At 45.5% G+C, this 17,718-nt stretch overlaps 1 protein-coding gene across 1 annotated transcript; it reads left to right on the top strand.

Moving 5' to 3' along the window:
- Nucleotides 1–7,940: 7,940 nt before the first annotated feature.
- LOC118377793 (matrix metalloproteinase-17-like) lies at nucleotides 7,941–17,534 on the top strand. Its single transcript, XM_035764749.2, has 12 exons — nucleotides 7,941–8,054; nucleotides 10,960–11,323; nucleotides 11,844–11,976; nucleotides 12,173–12,326; nucleotides 12,422–12,530; nucleotides 12,769–12,946; nucleotides 13,233–13,409; nucleotides 13,494–13,590; nucleotides 13,734–13,807; nucleotides 14,130–14,279; nucleotides 15,972–16,241; nucleotides 16,736–17,534. Exons 2-12 carry the CDS (start codon nucleotides 11,165–11,167, stop codon nucleotides 17,110–17,112), a joined length of 1,878 nt encoding a protein of 625 aa, XP_035620642.1. The 5' UTR covers nucleotides 7,941–8,054; nucleotides 10,960–11,164; the 3' UTR covers nucleotides 17,113–17,534.
- The last annotated feature ends 184 nt before the right edge of the window (nucleotides 17,535–17,718 follow it).

The raw sequence follows: 17,718 nt of genomic DNA on the forward strand, positions 1-17,718 counted from the left end.
AGTTCAGCCCCACAATTTGGGCATTCCCAGATTCCCAGACACACTACCCCATTCACACATTCAACCTTATACCCCCTTGCCTGTTTCAGGGGTCCAAAAATACAGCCTCCATGAATTAACCATCTCCCCCTCCACACATCACCTTTGACCCCGCCCAACCACCACATACACTTATGGTCGGCCCCGTTGTCAAGACAGCAGGGTTAACTATTTTACTATATTTTTTTAGTTTGACAGCCAACTCTATAGATGAAAGGAATTTGAATATTGTCTGTGGAGTTAAACCACAGACTAATGGGATGACGTTGGTGTTGTTGTGTTGAGTGGCTGAGGTTCAGAATGAGGGATTTAAACAAAGAGTGGTGGTGATAATTTTGCTGTGTTTTATCCATTTTTGTCTCTGCTTTGACAGGTTATGGTGAAAGATCAGTGGGATCAAGTTTCCTTGTAGATAAAAAAGGGAGTCCTATCTATGCATGTTTTTTCAATCATACATTTTCCCTGAGACAGAGAGAATGAAGGAGAAAGAGAGACTCTGTTCTCGAGCCCTCCTCTCCTGCATTGTCACTCAGATCTGCTTACTTTGGTCTCTGTATCACTTTGTAGCTCAGTTGGTAGAGCATGGTGCTTGTAATGCCATGGTAGTTGGTTTGATTCCTTGGACACCCATATGTATGCATGTGTAGCGTGGTTCGTTCTGCGTTGTGTACTTTTAATTAGGACGCTGCCACAACTGAAGGTCTGCTAGTGGAATTATTTTTATTTGCCGTGCACACGAAGAGACGACACACATTATGTTAAGCCTTGGCGCAGTCTTAGCTCTCAGGCACCTTGCTAGCCGAAGGTCAGGCAAAAGAGAACAATAAGAGGGTACGGAAATACAGATAAACCGCGATGGGCCAAACCAAAATATACAAAACTTTTACAATCACATGTCTGTACAATATTGATATAACAATGTGTTTGTACACCAAAGAAAACATTAGCTATGCAGCTGTAATTACATTTAAAAAATACACTGAATTATTATTTTTATTATCAAACTATTAGCATCGCCTCTTGACCTGGCCTATTTGAATTGGTCCATGTGTGCAACTTGGTGCATAATCTAGGGGAACAACATCACACTGCTACATTCACCCCCACTGTTTTACACTAGATTATAGGCACAAAACACATTACCTCGAAGGTAACAAAGCAAAGAAAGAAAAAAGACATTTCACAGAGTAACCCAGTGTAGTCCCTTAATTCTAGACGCACAAATGGTGGAAAACTATCCCGCAAAGGATTAGGAAAAATAAGGGGTAGCTAATCCCCTTATTCAACCGTATACGAAAAATGCCATATACATTTTAATGCCGATGGACTACACACAAAGTTACACGAATTGTCAAATATATTAGACAAATCCACAAATCATTCTAAGACACACTTAGATTACTACATATATATATAAAAAAGAAAAGGTAGGCAATATCCGACCGTCACCGAGAAACCAGGAACTGTTTCATTTCCTGTGTAGACATAGTTTGGATTAGCCTATCCACTGGCTTAATAAATCTACCTAGTCTAGTCAGAACACCCTCACCCGAAAATCTAGCAGGAATGTCACAGACAGCACTAACCCTACTCAGAGGTCTGACCTCAGGATGGGGAGTACTACAGATCCGCATATCTGGAGTCAACACACTTTCAGTTACCGACTCAACACTAGTAGTGTCAGACGACTGATCAGAATCCTGGTAGATTGTCACAGACCACACTGACGAAGCATCTTCAACCAAGGTAACATCATCTGTCACAGCATCATCCACACTGAATGGAGTTTCGCAATCAGAACTCTTGCAAGCTTCGTGGATATCTCTCTGGTCCACTTCTGCTGAGCACACCTCACTTAAGGGGACTTCATACGGTTGTTCCACCTCACTTCCATCAGCTGGGACTTCACCATCCTCTTGGAGTATCCTCCCAGAAGACTCAGGAAGGCCTGCTACCCAGTGGACAGTCCTGGCGTCACTCCCATCCATTTGGCTGGACTCTGCAGACATCTCAGAGATCACGTCACCACTCGATAGAGATCCGATAGAGATCCGTAACCCTCAGGTTCCTCCCACGAAGGCAAAGGCAGAAAGTTGACTGGCATAATCAGGTTCCTATGCACAGCTTTGTCCAGTGGTAGGGTGTTGGATACGATATGTGTTCAGTGAGCTGTTCTTCGCAACCACTGTGTACACCACACTCTCCCAGCGATCAGCCAGTTTCTTCTTGCCCCTCTCCCCCTTGTTAGCAAGTAGAACTCTGTCTCCCTTCTGCACCGAGTGACCCTTAGACCGTCTGTTGTAGACCTCGGCTTGTCTCTTTTGTTGCTTACTGGCATGCTGCTGGGCCAATGTCATGGCCTCTCTCAGATCCTCACCCAGAGACTGGACATACTTATCCACATCTACTGTGTCCCCATCCAACAGCACACTTTCAAACATAACATCTACCGGCAACCTATGGGTGCGTCCGAGCATCAAGAAGAAGGGTGGAAACCCAGTAGTCTCGTGAACAGTGCAGTTATAGGAGAATGTCAATGTGTTCAACATCTGAGGCCATTTAGCCTTGGACCTAGCTGGCAGAGCTCTAATCATCCCACCCAGTGTGTGATTCAGACGTTCTGCTTGACCGTTACCCATGGGATGATAAGGTGTGATGTGGGACTTTTCAACATCAGATAACTGAAGCAATTCTGCAATAAGTGAACTCTCAAAGTTAGCACCCCTGTCAGAATGGATACAATCAGCGAACCCGTAAATGCGCGATACAGAATCCCTAACCGCGTGGTGAGTTTTCTCCACTGTCTTAGAGCATAAACTGTTTCTTTAGCTTCAAAGATTCGCTCTACAAAGAGCATAACTCTGCTGATGATAGGATCCAGTGACTGGTTATCATACAACCCCTTGTGTGTAAGGACGGGTAAAGGGCTCTGACCCATGGACATCAACTTCTCAAGGTGCTGCACATGTGAAACGGTCCTCACTGTGACACCATCATCCCATCGGCGATGGGCATGGAGGACAGCAGACACCTCTTCACAGGAAACCAACCCACTGACATCATCAGCAGCTCTACTCAACTCACTCCCAGGAGCCATAGACGTTCTACAGCCAGCCTCTGGCTGCTCACAGGAGAGACGGAACATGTCTTGGACATCATCCACTCGAAGACCTCTGGCTTCCTCCAGCAGGACATCATATGGAATTCTTGTCGGTCGGTTTTTGGTAATGAGCTGGAGAAAGCCTACGATAAGGTAATCGAAATGGGCGGTCATCAGGCAGCCGTATGCGATGGCAGAACTCTTTTGCCTCTCCACAATCCAGGCTATGTCTAGAGAACACTGTGTCATACTTCTCAATTAAACCGACAAGTTTGTCTTTCCAGAACTGTGAAACTGGACACTCCTCAACAGACAGGCCTTGAAGTCCAAGATTGCTCAGTGTACTGTTGCCATTAACTACACTGCCACCAACTGAACTCTTAGCTGTAAGACTGCCATGTGAGCTGTCACTTTGGACTTTTGCCACGTTATGGTAAGCTGCTTGCTGTTTGACATCATCAAAATCCTCCAATGCAATGATACACATCTGCCACTTTAGCATTTCGTCTCAGGGTAACTGGCAAAGTTCACAGGGAGCCATCCACCCCCCACAGAGGTGTAACTACTCTCCCTACTAATATGTGTCGATTCACACAACGAGACGTTCTGGGCTCGACAACAACAGTATTGCCCACAGAGTTTTGTCTTCGGGGGTAGGCGGCCCCACACCAGATGCTCACTCAAGGGTTGGAGCGTTACTGCTCTCTTCAACTTAATGGTGCCCACTTTATCTGGGATGGAGTCTCCTCTCCATCTCTCCAGATTTGATAAGAGACGCAGGAAGTGGCTGTCATCACATTGGCCAGAAGGACCTGGGGTATCCACCACCCGCCAGTAGCTGTCATCACACTGGCAAGAAGGACCTGGGGTATCCACCACCCGCCAGTAGCTGTCATCACACTGGCCAGAAGGACCTGGGGTATCCACCACCCGCCAGTAGCTGTCATCACACTGGCAAGAAGGACCTGGGGTATCCACCACCCGCCAGTAGCTGTCATCACACTGGCAAGAAGGACCTGGGGTATCCACCACCCGCCAGTAGCTGTCATCACACTGGCCAGAAGGACCTGGGGTATCCACCACCCGCCAGTAGCTGTCATCACACTGGCAAGAAGGACCTGGGGTATCCACCACCCGCCAGTAGCTGTCATCACACTGGCAAGAAGGACCTGGGGTATCCACCACCCGCCAGTAGCTATCATCACACTGGCCAGAAGGACCTGGGGTATCCACCACCCGCCAGTAGCTGTCATCACACTGGACAGAAGGACCTGGGGTATCCACCACCCGCCAGTAGCTGTCATCACACTGGCCAGAAGGACCTGGGGTACCCACCACCCGCCAGTAGCTGTCATCACACTGGCCAGAAGGACCTGGGGTATCCACCACCCGCCATTAGCTGTCATCACATTGGCCAGAGGGACCTGGCGTATCCACCACCCGCCAGTAGCTGTCATCACACTGGCCAGAAGGACCTGGCGTATCCACCACCCGCCAGTAGCTGTCATCACACTGGCCAGAAGGACCTGGCGTATCCACCACCCGCCAGTAGCTGTCATCACACTGGCCAGAAGGACCTGGCGTATCCACCACCCGCCAGTAGCTGTCATTTGATTTGAACTGTCTAATCAGACTTCAACACATTAGTGCCCACAATGAGTTCATCAACCTGCCCATCTACAATAAGCACTGGGACGACATAACTGAAGCCATAAAGCTGTATTTTTAAGTCACACATGCCCACTGGGCTAGTTTGTGTCCCACCACAACTCACCAGGATGATGTCTGAAGCAGCTAGAAAGTTCCCCTCTACCACTCCCTCAACCGAGGTACAATATCTGCGCGCAGAGTAGTAGCCATGGACTCACTATCTAACATCCCCTTCAGCTCAACTTTATCCTATACCAGCACGGTGGTGTAAAACAAACTGTCATTCTGAGTAATTCTCATTGATATCATCATCAGTGGAGGAAAAATTAGACTGCCTCACATTGCCCTCCTCAGAATGGAGGCGTTCTAGTTTTCCTGAGACCTGCCCGTCTGTCCACATCCAGGGCTCTTTCGCTTCCCAGTCTCACTACAGTCAAAGCTCATGTGGCCAGGAGAGAAGCACTTGAAACACAGCTGGTGCATCTGACAGTGAGCTTTGGTCCAGTGATTAGTGCTTCCACAGACAGACGCTGACGTTTGGGGAACTATTTACGATACACAAAACTTTCTCGAATGTCCCACCCTCAGATACAGATGGGGCCTGTTCTGGTTCACGGCCACATCGAGAAAAAGATGACACATTAGGTCTGCTCACAGGATCCACATCCTCCTGGGGGGAGTCAAAGTCAGCAGCCACCTGCTGTGAAAGTTGTGTTCTACATACTTTACGCTCCTTTAACATTTCATCCAAACGATCCTGTACCTCACTGGCTGTCCAGTCACGAAGGGGTTTGCATTTGAACACTTGGGCCAACTCTTTATCAGGACAGTTGCGTACAAACATGGCTGCCAACTCTGAGCACTGATTGGGCAAGGTCCTACCCTCACTTACAAGGTACTGTTCAGCTGCCTCTGCAGCTTTGTTAAACCTAATCCAGAAATCTAGTGGGCCCTCATTAGCATATTGTTTGATTTAGTAGAAATCAGCTAATGGCATACCTGAACAGTCAGTATCCCCAAAGTGTTGCTTGAGAACACTGAACACTGCCTTAACATCTGTGACAACAGGGTTGTTACGCATCCAGACTTTGGTCACATTCCGTGCCCTCCCCATGAGCCTAGACATCACCTCCCCAACATTCTCAGACCCAGTGCAACCCCTCTTCTCTAGGTAGACTCCCATCAGCTCCTCCCACTCCAGGACAGAGTACTTACCTGAGCCATCACCCCTAAAGAAAGGTGGAGCACTAACATCTGTCTTCACAACCAGATTCAGCTTGGATGCATCAATAAAAGTTGACCCACATTGCTCAGACAGGGGAAACTGCTTGGGTTGTTGAGGGGAATGGGCAGGGGAAAGACTCGAAGTACCAGGCTGCAGTAAACTCGCTCTGATAGATTCTCCTATCTCTGACCCAATCTGCTTAATAAGGTCACTAAACTGACTCGGAGGTGTCACATTTTTACTGAGGACTGGGGATGATGGTAGATCAAAAGTTATTATTATTATTAGGTGGGATACCCTGGTCAGGTGGAGTAAAAAGCCTACCCCTCCCAGTGCTTGTATACTCAGGACTAGCAACTCTATTCCCAGGAGCTGACTGTACAAAAGGTGTAAATGCAAGGACACCCCTCCCTCTACCCACACTAAAATCCCCAGCATAACTCATTTTATGGACTTGAGAGTCTTCCATGGCTCAATAGAGCACTAAAATACAATGTAATTTACTGCAGACAAATACCAACAAATAAAATGCAATAAACAAATTCCTTCAAAACAAGCAAATAAACACAAATTCCCTTAACTAGTGAATATGCTACATTCACCTTCACTATTTACAGTATAAATTCACTTATAGCAATGCACAGCGCCAGTGGTCGGCTTGAGCTGATCAGTCAGCAGGTCGCGGCACCAGTTTGTGTAGCGTGGTTCGTTCTGCGTTGTGTACTTTTAATTAGGACGCTACCACAACGGAAGGTCTGCTAGTGGAATTATTTTTATTTGCCCTGCACACGAAGAGACAACACACATTATGTTAAGCCTTGGCGCAGTCTTAGCTCTCAGGCACCTTGCTAGCCGAAGGTCAGGCAAAAGAGAACAATAAGGGGGTACGGAAATACAGATAACCCGCGATGGGCCAAACCAAAATATACAAAACTTTTACAATCACATGTCTGTACAATATTGATATAAAAATGTGTTTGCACACCAAATAAAACATTAGCTATGCAGCTGTAATTAAATTTCAAAAATACACTAAATTATTATTTTTATTATCAAACTATTAGCATCGCCTCTTGACCTGGCCTATTTGAATTGGTCCATGTGTGCAACTTGGTGCATAATCTAGGGGAACAACATCACACTGCTACACATGCATGACTGTAAATCGCTTTGGATAAAAGCGTCTGGTATATATTATTTCTCTCTTACTGTTTGGTGATTGTCTTTGGAATTGTCTATCTTAATCAGTATTATTTCCAGAAGGAGGTCAGTTGGCTTCAATAATACCCCTGTAGAGGACAAGAGAGAGAGGGAGTGAGTGAGAGAGAAATAGAGAGACAGAGAGACAGAGAGCCAACGAGTGAAATAGAGAGCGAGATCTGTTCAAATTTTTGTCTTTAATTTTTTTAATCCTGTCGTTAAGAGGATTTCATCAAAATGTTACTACCCCCCTCACTACACACAGTCAAACATGTGGACATACACACAGACACACACACACTCACACACAATCTACGCTGTCTCGTTCTCACTAATCCAACAGGGAGAGGCTTTAGTTACACATACAATACATTTGTATACGCGGTGCCAAACATGTTTCTGAGCCTAATTGTTTTACTTTTAAAACATGGATTCATTCAGAATGTGGTTTTCATATTGAATTTGCTCTAGGCTACATAGGAACTTCTCACCATTGATTAGGAGCTGTACAGTTGGAAAGCACTGGCAGCCATATGGTGTGAGTGAGTGATAGAGAGAGCAAGGGAAACTGTCAATCTTCTTACGGCATGGAAAGAGGCTTTATCTCCATTGATACACACCACACGTACAAACACACGCACACAGATTTTGATGTAGGGGTGGTGGGGGCTGTATGGAGGAAACTATTGTGAGAGCTCAGAAAATTGAGGGGGGTTGGGTTAGCATGAGGGATGAGAGAGGGAGAGAGGAACACATCTGTTCAGATTGAGTGCGAGTCAGAGAAGAGAGAGTGCAAGAGATCAGCAAAAGAAGGACATAAAAGTCCGGGAAGAAGAGCTGGTAAGCATATAGGATAAACTGCATTTTATCTTGTTTTGCCTAATGCTGCTCTGTCAATCATTAAATATCGTATGTGTGTACACACTGTGTTTCTGTGTATGCACTAGTTTGTTATGTTTCCAGTATCGGTGTATTTAGCATTAACTGGTATTATATGTTTCTCACCCTCTCTTCATTAGTAGACTAGCAGTATGTATATTAGCATGTACAGAATATTCTTTTTAGCTCATGTGTTTCTTTGCCATATTGTCTGACAGAGGGTGTTAGAACCAATTGTGCGTGATGCACATGCACTGAACCAGATGCTTGGGTCCAAGTCCAGAGTGCGTGTTTAGAACCCAACATAATTAAAGAATCCATTCATTAACACCCATTGACCCTCACTGCACTTTCATGACTCAACCATCACATGCCACCCTCCTTACTGTACCCCTCCCTCCCTTATTCTCTTTCTTTATTTCTGTATATCCTACCTTCCCTCTGTCTCTCTCTCTCTCTCATCCCTTTATTATCTCCCTTCAACCTTGAAACAAAGGCCGAGACACCACAGCTTTTATTTCCTCCCTTTCTCCTTCTCTCTGTCCCTTGAGAAAAGGACTGAACCCCCATTCCACTTTATCTCATTACTTTTACAACTGTCCTCCACCATCGCTATATCCCTCCATCCATCCCGCCCTCTTTGCCCCCATCCTTTAACTAAATGACACCAGCTAATTGAATTAAAGCACCACATTCTTCTCAGCCCCCTTACACCCATCCCATCCACTTTCCCTCTGCATTTAAGTCGAGTGTCTTCTTGTGCACACTAACACAACCCTCCCCTACTTATTTTATGTGAAATGATCTTCCATCTCCTGATTAGATATTTATTGATTCATCTGCCTATTGAACATGCACAGTTGAAGTGGGAAGTTTACATACACTTAGGTTGGAGTCATTCAAACTCGTTTTTCAACCACTCCACAAATGTCTTGTTAACAAACTATAGTTTTGGCAAGTCGGTTAGGACATGTACTTTGTGCATGGCACAAGTAATTTTTCCAACAATTGTTTACAGACAGATTATTTCACTTATAATTCACTGTATCACAATTCCAGTGGGTCAGAAGTTTACATACTCTAAGTTGACTGTGCCTTTTAAACAGCTTGGACAATTTCAGAAAATGATGTCATGGCTTTAGAAGCTTCTGATAGGCAAATTGATATAATTTGAGTCAATTGGAGGTGTACCTATGGGATACCTTCAAGGCCTACCTTCAATCTCAGTGCCTCTTTACTTGACATCATGGGAAAATCAAAAGAATTCAGCCAAGACCTCAGAAAAAAAATTGTAGTCCTCCACTAGTCTGGTTCATCCTTGGGAGCAATTCCCAAACTCCTGAAGGTACCATGTTCCTCTGTACAAACAATAGTACGCAAGCGTAAACACCATGGGACCACACAGCCGTCATACTGCTCAGGATGGGGACGCGTTCTGTCTCCTAGAGATAAACGTACTTTGGTGCGAAAAGTGCAAATCAATCCCAGATTTGCAAAGGACCTTGTGAAGATGCTGGAGGAAACAGGTACAAAGTATCTATATCCACAGTAAAACAAGTCCTATATCGACATAACCTCAGCAGGGAAGAAGCCGCTGCTCCAAAACCATTAAAAAAAGCCAGACTACAGTTTGCAACTGCACATGGGGACAAAGATCATACTTTTTGGAGAAATGTCCTCTGGTCTGATGAAACAGCAATAGACCTGTTCGGCCATAATGACCATCGTTATGTTTTGAGGAAAAAGGGGGAGGCTTGCAAGCCGAAGAACACCATCCCAACAGTGAAGCACGGGGGTGGCAGCATCATGTTGTGGGGGTGCTTTGCTGCAGGAGGGACTGGTGCACTTCACAAAATAGATGGCATCATGAAAAATGGAAAAAAAATGAAAATGATGTGGATATATTGAAGCAACATCTCAAGACATCAGTCAGGAAGTTAAAGCTTGGTCGCAAAATGGACAATGACTCCAAGCATACTTCGAAAGTTGTGGCAAAATGGCTTAAGGACAACAAAGTCAAGGTATTGGAGTGACCATCACAAAGCCCTGACCTCAATCCTATCGAAAATTTGTGGGCAGAACTGAAAAAGCATGTGCGAGCAAGGAGGCCTACAAACCTGACTCAGTTACACCAGCTCTGTCAGGAAGAATGGGCCAAAATTCACCCAAATTATTGTGGGAAGCTTGTGGAAGGCTACCTGAAACGTTTGACCCAAGTTAAACAATTTAAAGCAAATGCTACCAAATACTAATTGAGTGTATGTAAACTTCTGACCCACTGGGAATGTGATGAAATAAATAAAAGCTTAAATAAATCATTCTCTCTTCTATTATTCTGACATTTCACATTCTTAAAGTAAAGTGGTGATCCTAACTGACCTAAAACAGGGAATTCTTTTCTAGGATGAAATGTCAGGAATTGTGAAAACTGAGTTTAAATGTATTTGGCTAAGGTGTATGTAAACTTCAGACTTCAACTGTATATAGCCTACATCTACTGACTATCTTCATTGACGTTTTCATTCACCATTATTTTCAGAATAATATTGTATCTTTGCATTATTTAGGCTACATATTTCAATTTTCTCAATGATAACGGAGATTTACTCACTTTTATGCTGAGTAAAAAACTAGGCCATACAGCTTCGTTGCGATACAGTGCTGGGCTATTATGATAATGTATATACCTCTGCATGTTTAAAGAATTTGCGACATATAGTGCAAAGGCCAAGCGTTTTAAGGCCATTGAAAGCCTTTAACATAAAGTGTGTAACGTAATGACAGCATGATCAGAGATAGCATGAACGTTTTCTTTGGCAACAACAGCAGAAAACTAACATGTAAATCGGTGCTCTCCCATCTCCAGAGCGTTTTACCAGTAGTGCCAAAACGTCTCGAGAAGCACTGGTCCTGTCACAGCTTATCTACACTCCTCACGTCAACCCGACCATGAAGGACGGATGATACTTCGGAGACCCGGACCCCTCGCCTGGATGAACTGACCTAAAGCGATAAATGTTCCCTCCAATTTTGTTTTGCGAGTTTCATTGGAATATGCGAGCGCCAGCGGGATGAAGGCAGCAGCGTGGAGTTTTCTCCTGCTGTGCGCGTGCACGCAAACCGTGTCCGTCGCCGGGATCCAGGGCTCGACAGTTGCCCCAACGGACACAACAGCATCCACCTCCTCTGCTCCTGTTACCCCCACTGACGACCAAAGCACTGGACTGGTGGTGAGGAAAAATGCGGAGGCGTACAATACCCTAGGGCTATTTTATTATTCATCCAGCATGGATTATTTATTTCAGCAAGTTGCTATCATTTATGATGGCCTTTGAAATGAAAATAGTTTAAAAAAAGAGTGAAATAGTGAATAGAAAAAAATGTGAATACAAATTCACTACCAAAGTGATAAATCATTTGCCCTTATCGGATTTTGTATCATACATTTTTGTTCACTTTGCCTGCAAGGCCAGAGTGTTGAGCGTACATGTTTCATTGTGAAACTAGGCTCACATGGACATGGAGCTGTACCTTCACAGGATTAGGCTAGATACTGTACATAGACACACTTTGAAGAGCAGTCAAACTCTGATTTTCACTTATCTAATCTTCACTTAGCTTAGTGATCTCTTTCCCTCTCAAAACGTCGACTTCTGCTTCTCAACATATGTCTCTAAGCAGCACACGTGACGTTTTAGGACTGACCTACGATAATGCCTCTCAATGCAATGCCTCTGTTTCCTGTCCCAGGATTGGCTGACCAGGTATGGCTACCTCCCGCCCTCAGACCCCTCTACTGGACAGCTACAGGCCTGGACAGCTGTCACTCATGCTGTTAGAGCCATGCAGAGGTTTGCAGGCCTCAAGGATACAGGAGTTGCAGGTGAGAAAATAGAAATAGGGTTGGGAAAATTAGGTTGATTATATCCATCCTCTCTGTGTTGCTGTCTCTCTCACTCCTCCGTCTCTGTCTCTTTTTCTCTCCCGATCTCTCTCTCTCTCTCTCTCTCGCTCTCTCTCTCCTTCACTCCTGTGTTGCTGACCTATTGTTGACCTCCTCTCTCTCTGTCCTCTCTCAGATGAGGAGACACTGGCTCTGATGCGAGCCCCACGATGTTCACTGCCAGATGAAGGGGAGGAGCCAAAACCACTGGCCAATCAGCTCCAGGAGGGGCAGAGCCTGAGGAGAAAGAGGGCTGTGACCACATGGACACGAAGAAACATCAACTGGAGGTTCATTAGACTGCTCACTATTCCTCATTCGTCTCTGTATCTCACTAATCAACCCATTGTCACTTTCACTCTCAATACATTCTAATTCTTCCTAGGTTGCGTTCATACCCCACCTCCTCCTCTCTCTCCCGTGAGACGATTCGCTCCCTGGTGTTTTACGCCCTGAGGGTGTGGGCGGACCCAACCCCATTGGAGTTCCACGAGGTCAGTCTCTTTCCCTGGATGTGTTAGTTGAATACAAAGATTACCCCCCTCTCTCTCTCTCTCTCTCTCTCTCTCTCTCTCTCTCTCTCTCTCTCTCTCTCTCTCTCTCTCTCCCTCTCTCTCTCTCTCTCTCTCTCTCTCTCTCTCTCTCTCTCTCTCTCTCTCTCTCTCTCTCTCTCTCTCTCTCTCTCTCTCTCTCTCTCTCTCTGACCTCACTTCCTGTTTATCCTGTTACCAGGTGGGAGGCTCAGAAGGGGCAGACATGCAGGTGGACTTTCTCCACGGTTTCCATGGTGACAGATACCCCTTCGATGGGGCAGGGGGAGCTGTTGGCCACGCCTTTTTCCCCTCTGACCCTGCTAGAGCGGGCGGAGTACACCTGGATGCTGAGGAGGAGTGGGCATTCCGCCAGCCAGGTGAGTGACAACAAAAAGACCCAGAGACAGCAGAGAGAGGTACTGGGGGATTCAAGGGCCCGATTCCAAATCAACAGTAGATCTGAAAGTTAAGGGTAGGTATTCGTATTTCACTGATAGCCCTCTGGTAAGGTAGGTGGAATTTAAGTTTGAGTCTCCCCTGAGGTTCACAATAGAAATGGGTTTGGATGTAAGTTTTCAATTTGGAGAATGTTATGGACGCAGTCAACACACTACTAACAATCACCCTAACCTGAACCAACCCCCCTCTCCCGCCTCACCCCAGCTTCTGAGGGTACTGACCTGTTCACGGTCCTGGTGCATGAGTTTGGCCATGCCCTGGGTTTGTCCCACTCGTCTGCCAGGCGCTCTGTGATGAGACCCTACTACCAGAGCCCCGTAGGAGATCCTCTACACTACCGCCTGGGCCCCCACGACCTGGAGCACATCACCAGGCTCTACGGTCAGTCTCTGTGTGTGTTTATCTGTCTGTGTGTGTGTATGTGTGTGTGTGATTGGTTCTGAAATGACGGCGTTGTGTTTGCAGGTAATAGAAATCGTCTCATGGTCACTGACGTTCCCCGGTTGGCGCCTGAACCTCAGCTGCGGCATCGCGACAGGCACGGACACCGACACAGACACAGGTACTGACAAACTTTAGACATAAGGACACAGACAGGGAAACAAAAGAGGATAAGGGTTAGCATCTCATCAAATAATACTCTCTTGGCCTTCCCTCCCTCCATTTCACTCCTGCCCTCTCTGATGCTCTCTCCTTCTCTTTCAGACATTCTGTAGACCGCTGTAACACTAGCTTTGATGCAGTGGCTAACATTAGGGGAGAGATGTTCTTCTTTAAAGGTGAGTGTGGTGTAGGTAGGCTCCCTATTGGTTGGGTTCTGCTGTGACTATTGTCCCCAGATTCCCTCATTATTCTACTGGCATCATCGCCCCCTGGTGGATATATCCACGATTACAGGGCTGTGTACTGAACTCCTCTCTGTCTCACCTCTTTTCATCCTTTCTTCACCCCTTTCTTCATCCTAATTTCTCTCGTTCTACCTTTCCTACCATGCCTTCCTCCTCTCTGTTCCTCACCTCGCTCCCGCCCTCCTTCACCTTCTACATTATTTTTTTCCCCTTTCTCATCTGTCACCTCCTTACCAACCTCCCTCTCTGGCAGGGCTGAGTATGTGGCGGGTCAGTACTGGGGGGCTGGTGTCCGGCCGGGGGGCCTCGGTGAGGAGGCTGTGGGGGGGTCTGCCCCCTAACCTGCCCCCTCTGCAGGCTGTGTTGGAGAGACACTTGGACCACGCCATCATCTTCATCACTGGTAGGTAACCTCTGACCCCAGCCACCCCACACACTAGACCTCCACACAGATAGCTCTGGGTAGAATTTGCCCTAAGCCACAGATCTAGGATCAGTATTCCATTCCTGACTCCTAACCTAACCATTTAGAAGGGAAATTATAAACTGACCTTAGATTAGTCTGATTATTCTACTTCACATAGCATCTCAATGCATCAGTGACGCATTATCAACAGAGGAGAATTAGTGCTACTCAACTGACTAAACTATTAAAGTTTCTCGATTGCTTGAGCACATTTGTCAAAATGACACTCAAATCAGTAAATACTTTACACAAGATCAACTATCTCCATCAAAACATACAGCCTGTTATGTCATGAAAAGTTATTAATTGAAAAGTCTACACCTGCATTGCTTGCTGTTCGGGGTTTTAGGCTGGGTTTCTGTACAGCACTTTGTGACATCAGCTGATGTAAGAAGGGCTTTATAAACACATTTGATTGATTATTTCAATCAATCGTTACACAATGGCCCAATAAATACTGACTACAACACATCCTAACATGTTTTTTGTTACCCTTACTTTACATGGAAAGTGACTGAGAACACATTCTCATTTACAGCAATGACTTGGGGAATAGTTACATGGGAGAGGAGGGGTTGATGAATGAGCCAATTGTAAACTGGGGATGATTCAGTGACCATGATTTTATGAGGGCCAGTTTGGGAATTTAGCTTGGACACCAGGGTTAACACCCATACTCTTATGATAAGTGCCATGGGATCTTTAGTGACCACAGAGAGTCAGGACACCCGTTTAACGTCCCATCCGAAAGATAGCACCCTACACAGGGCAATGTCCCCAATCAATGCCCTGGGGGATTGAGATATTTTTTTAGTCCAGAGGAAACGGTGCCTCCTACTGGCCCTCCAACACAAGTTCTCAAAATATGAGTAAGAATATGAAATAAAAGTAACAAAAGAGAGCAGCAGTAAAATAATTATAGCGAGACCAGACACAGGGGGGTACCGGTACAGGGTCAATGTGTGGGGGCACTGGTTAGTTGAGGTAATATGTACATGTAGGTAGAGTTATTAAAGTGACTATGCATAGATGATAACAACAGAGAGTAGCAGTAGTGTAAAATAAGGTGGGGGGGGTCAATGCAAATGTTCTGGGTAGCCATTTGATTAGATGTTCAGGAGTCTAATAACTTGGGGGTAGAAGCTGTTTAGACTTGGCACTCTGACACCGCTTGCCGTGCGGTAGCAGAGAGAACAGTCTATGACTAGGGTGGCTGGAGTCTTTGACATTTTTTAGGGCCTTCTTCTGACACAGCCTTGTATAGAGGTCCTGGATGGTCAGGTCTCTGACCTCCTCTCTATAGGCTGTCTTGTTGTTGCCGGTGATCAGGCCTACCACTGTTGTGTCATCGGCAAACTTAATGATTGTGTTGGAGTCATGCCTGGCTGTGCAGTCATGAGTGAACAGGGAGTACAGGAGGGGACTAAGCACGACACCCCTGAGGGGCCCCTGTGTTGAGGATCAGCGTGGCGGATGTGTTGTCATTAAAAGTGTCTTCGCAATCAATTTAGAAAAATGAACATGATTCTAGTTTCTCTCTCCACCCATATTCATATATCCTTATGAATTGTAAACCAAACCTGAACCTTGAGAAGACTCTTTATTGCCTCTTTCTGTTTTGTGTTTTAGAATCCCAGTTTTGGCTGTTCAATGACCTCTCTCTCCAGGAGGGCTACCCCCGCCCTCTCTCAGAACTGAGGAAAGGGAGAGAGACAGAAGGAAAGAGAGGAGAGGAAGGAGAGGAAGGAGAGGAGGAGCAGGGCCTGATGTGGGACCCAGAGGAAGGACCAATGTGGGGGGACATTGGAAAAGGAGAAGCAGGAGGAGAGGAAGAAGAGAGTGAGACCTGGACCGAGCTCATCAGAGGAGGAGTGAACGGGATTACGACAGAGAGAGACGGTGAGAGCGAGAGTGAGTGTGAGAGAGAGAGAGATGAACGAGAGTTTGTGAGATTCTATGAGACTGACTGTGAAAGATTATATGTGAGACACCTCACAATGTACAATACTTGTACATGTGTGAATGTTTGTCAACAAACATTAAGCCCCATGCTATATATCACTTCCAGACATGGGTTCAAATACATGTGTATTTTAGTATTTTTTAAATTTTATTTTATTTTAATATCTTCAAATACACAGCTCAAACAAGTACTTTTATTTTAATATTTGAATGGTTATTTGTAAAAAATAAAAATAAAAATAGTATACCAAAATGTATTTCAAAGTATTTCAAAATACTTTTTTCAAATACTATCTTGAAATACCTGGTTTAAATGTATTTGAGTCAGTGTATTTGAGTATTTTCATTTTTTTAATAATAAAGGTTATCAGAATACTTGTTTCGAAATGTATCGAAAGTAATTGAAATACCAAGTCTGATCCCTTCCTCAGGCTCCATCTACCTCTTCAAAGGAGATTCATATTGGAAGTTCCCCTACCCAGCTTCTGTCCCAGAGGTAGGATACCCTCGATCCCTGGCCACCGATTGGTTGGACTGCCCTCACCCTTCCGCACCTGTCCTAGACGACTTCTCTCGCTCTCTGTCTCCTCCTACTGGACGACAGGAGCTCCGTGAGAGGGGGAAGGAGGAGAGGGGGAGAGAAGAGAGCGGAGGCCAGAGTGGCCATGGCCTGGACAGAGACACAGACAGAGAGGGACTACAGCACTGGCCCTGCACTTGCCTGAATGGAGCAAAAGTTAGCAGTGTGAGCATGACTTTGTTCATATGTGCCCTGCTGTTGACTCTCCTCTCCCTGATAACTGTGTGATGTTAGGCTACGTCCCAATACTCTCGAAGGCGTCCTCCTCTCACCCCCTTCTATCCCATGGCTACGTCCCAATACTCAACAATGCCCCCATTCCCTCCAGGTTGTGGCTGCTGTTGTCAATGGTGCTAGGTCCTTTCTCACCTTCCACTATGACAAAGTTTGCCATGCACCCTTACAATCCATTCCACATGCCTACCCTTAGGGCTGTGGTATAGTGGTTGGGCTAGGAGAAGCTAGGAATTTGGGACACAACCAAGAAGTCCCTACACCTCAAAGGAGGAATGTTTGTCCTGGACATTTCAGATGAATTATGAACAGTTATCTGCTGCTGGTGTACCTCTTTGTCTGTCTGTGAAATGTATCCCATAGCACCTTGTTGTACAGTCTACACTTGATGATTTCAGAACATTTTATCTGACCAAATAAAATAAAAACAACTCTATTGCCTTCAGTTTTCATTGTTAAACCATAACCGCAGATGACTAAATTATATTTTGATACTAACAGCAATAAATGTCGCCATTAGGTTCATAGTCACCGTCAAAATGTGCCTCTTGGGGTGCTGCCCTATAGGTCCTTGACCAAACCAAACAAACTATAAATAAT

This window comes from Oncorhynchus keta, chromosome 4, assembly GCF_023373465.1.
Source record: "Oncorhynchus keta strain PuntledgeMale-10-30-2019 chromosome 4, Oket_V2, whole genome shotgun sequence".
Taxonomy (NCBI): Eukaryota; Metazoa; Chordata; class Actinopteri; order Salmoniformes; family Salmonidae; genus Oncorhynchus; species Oncorhynchus keta.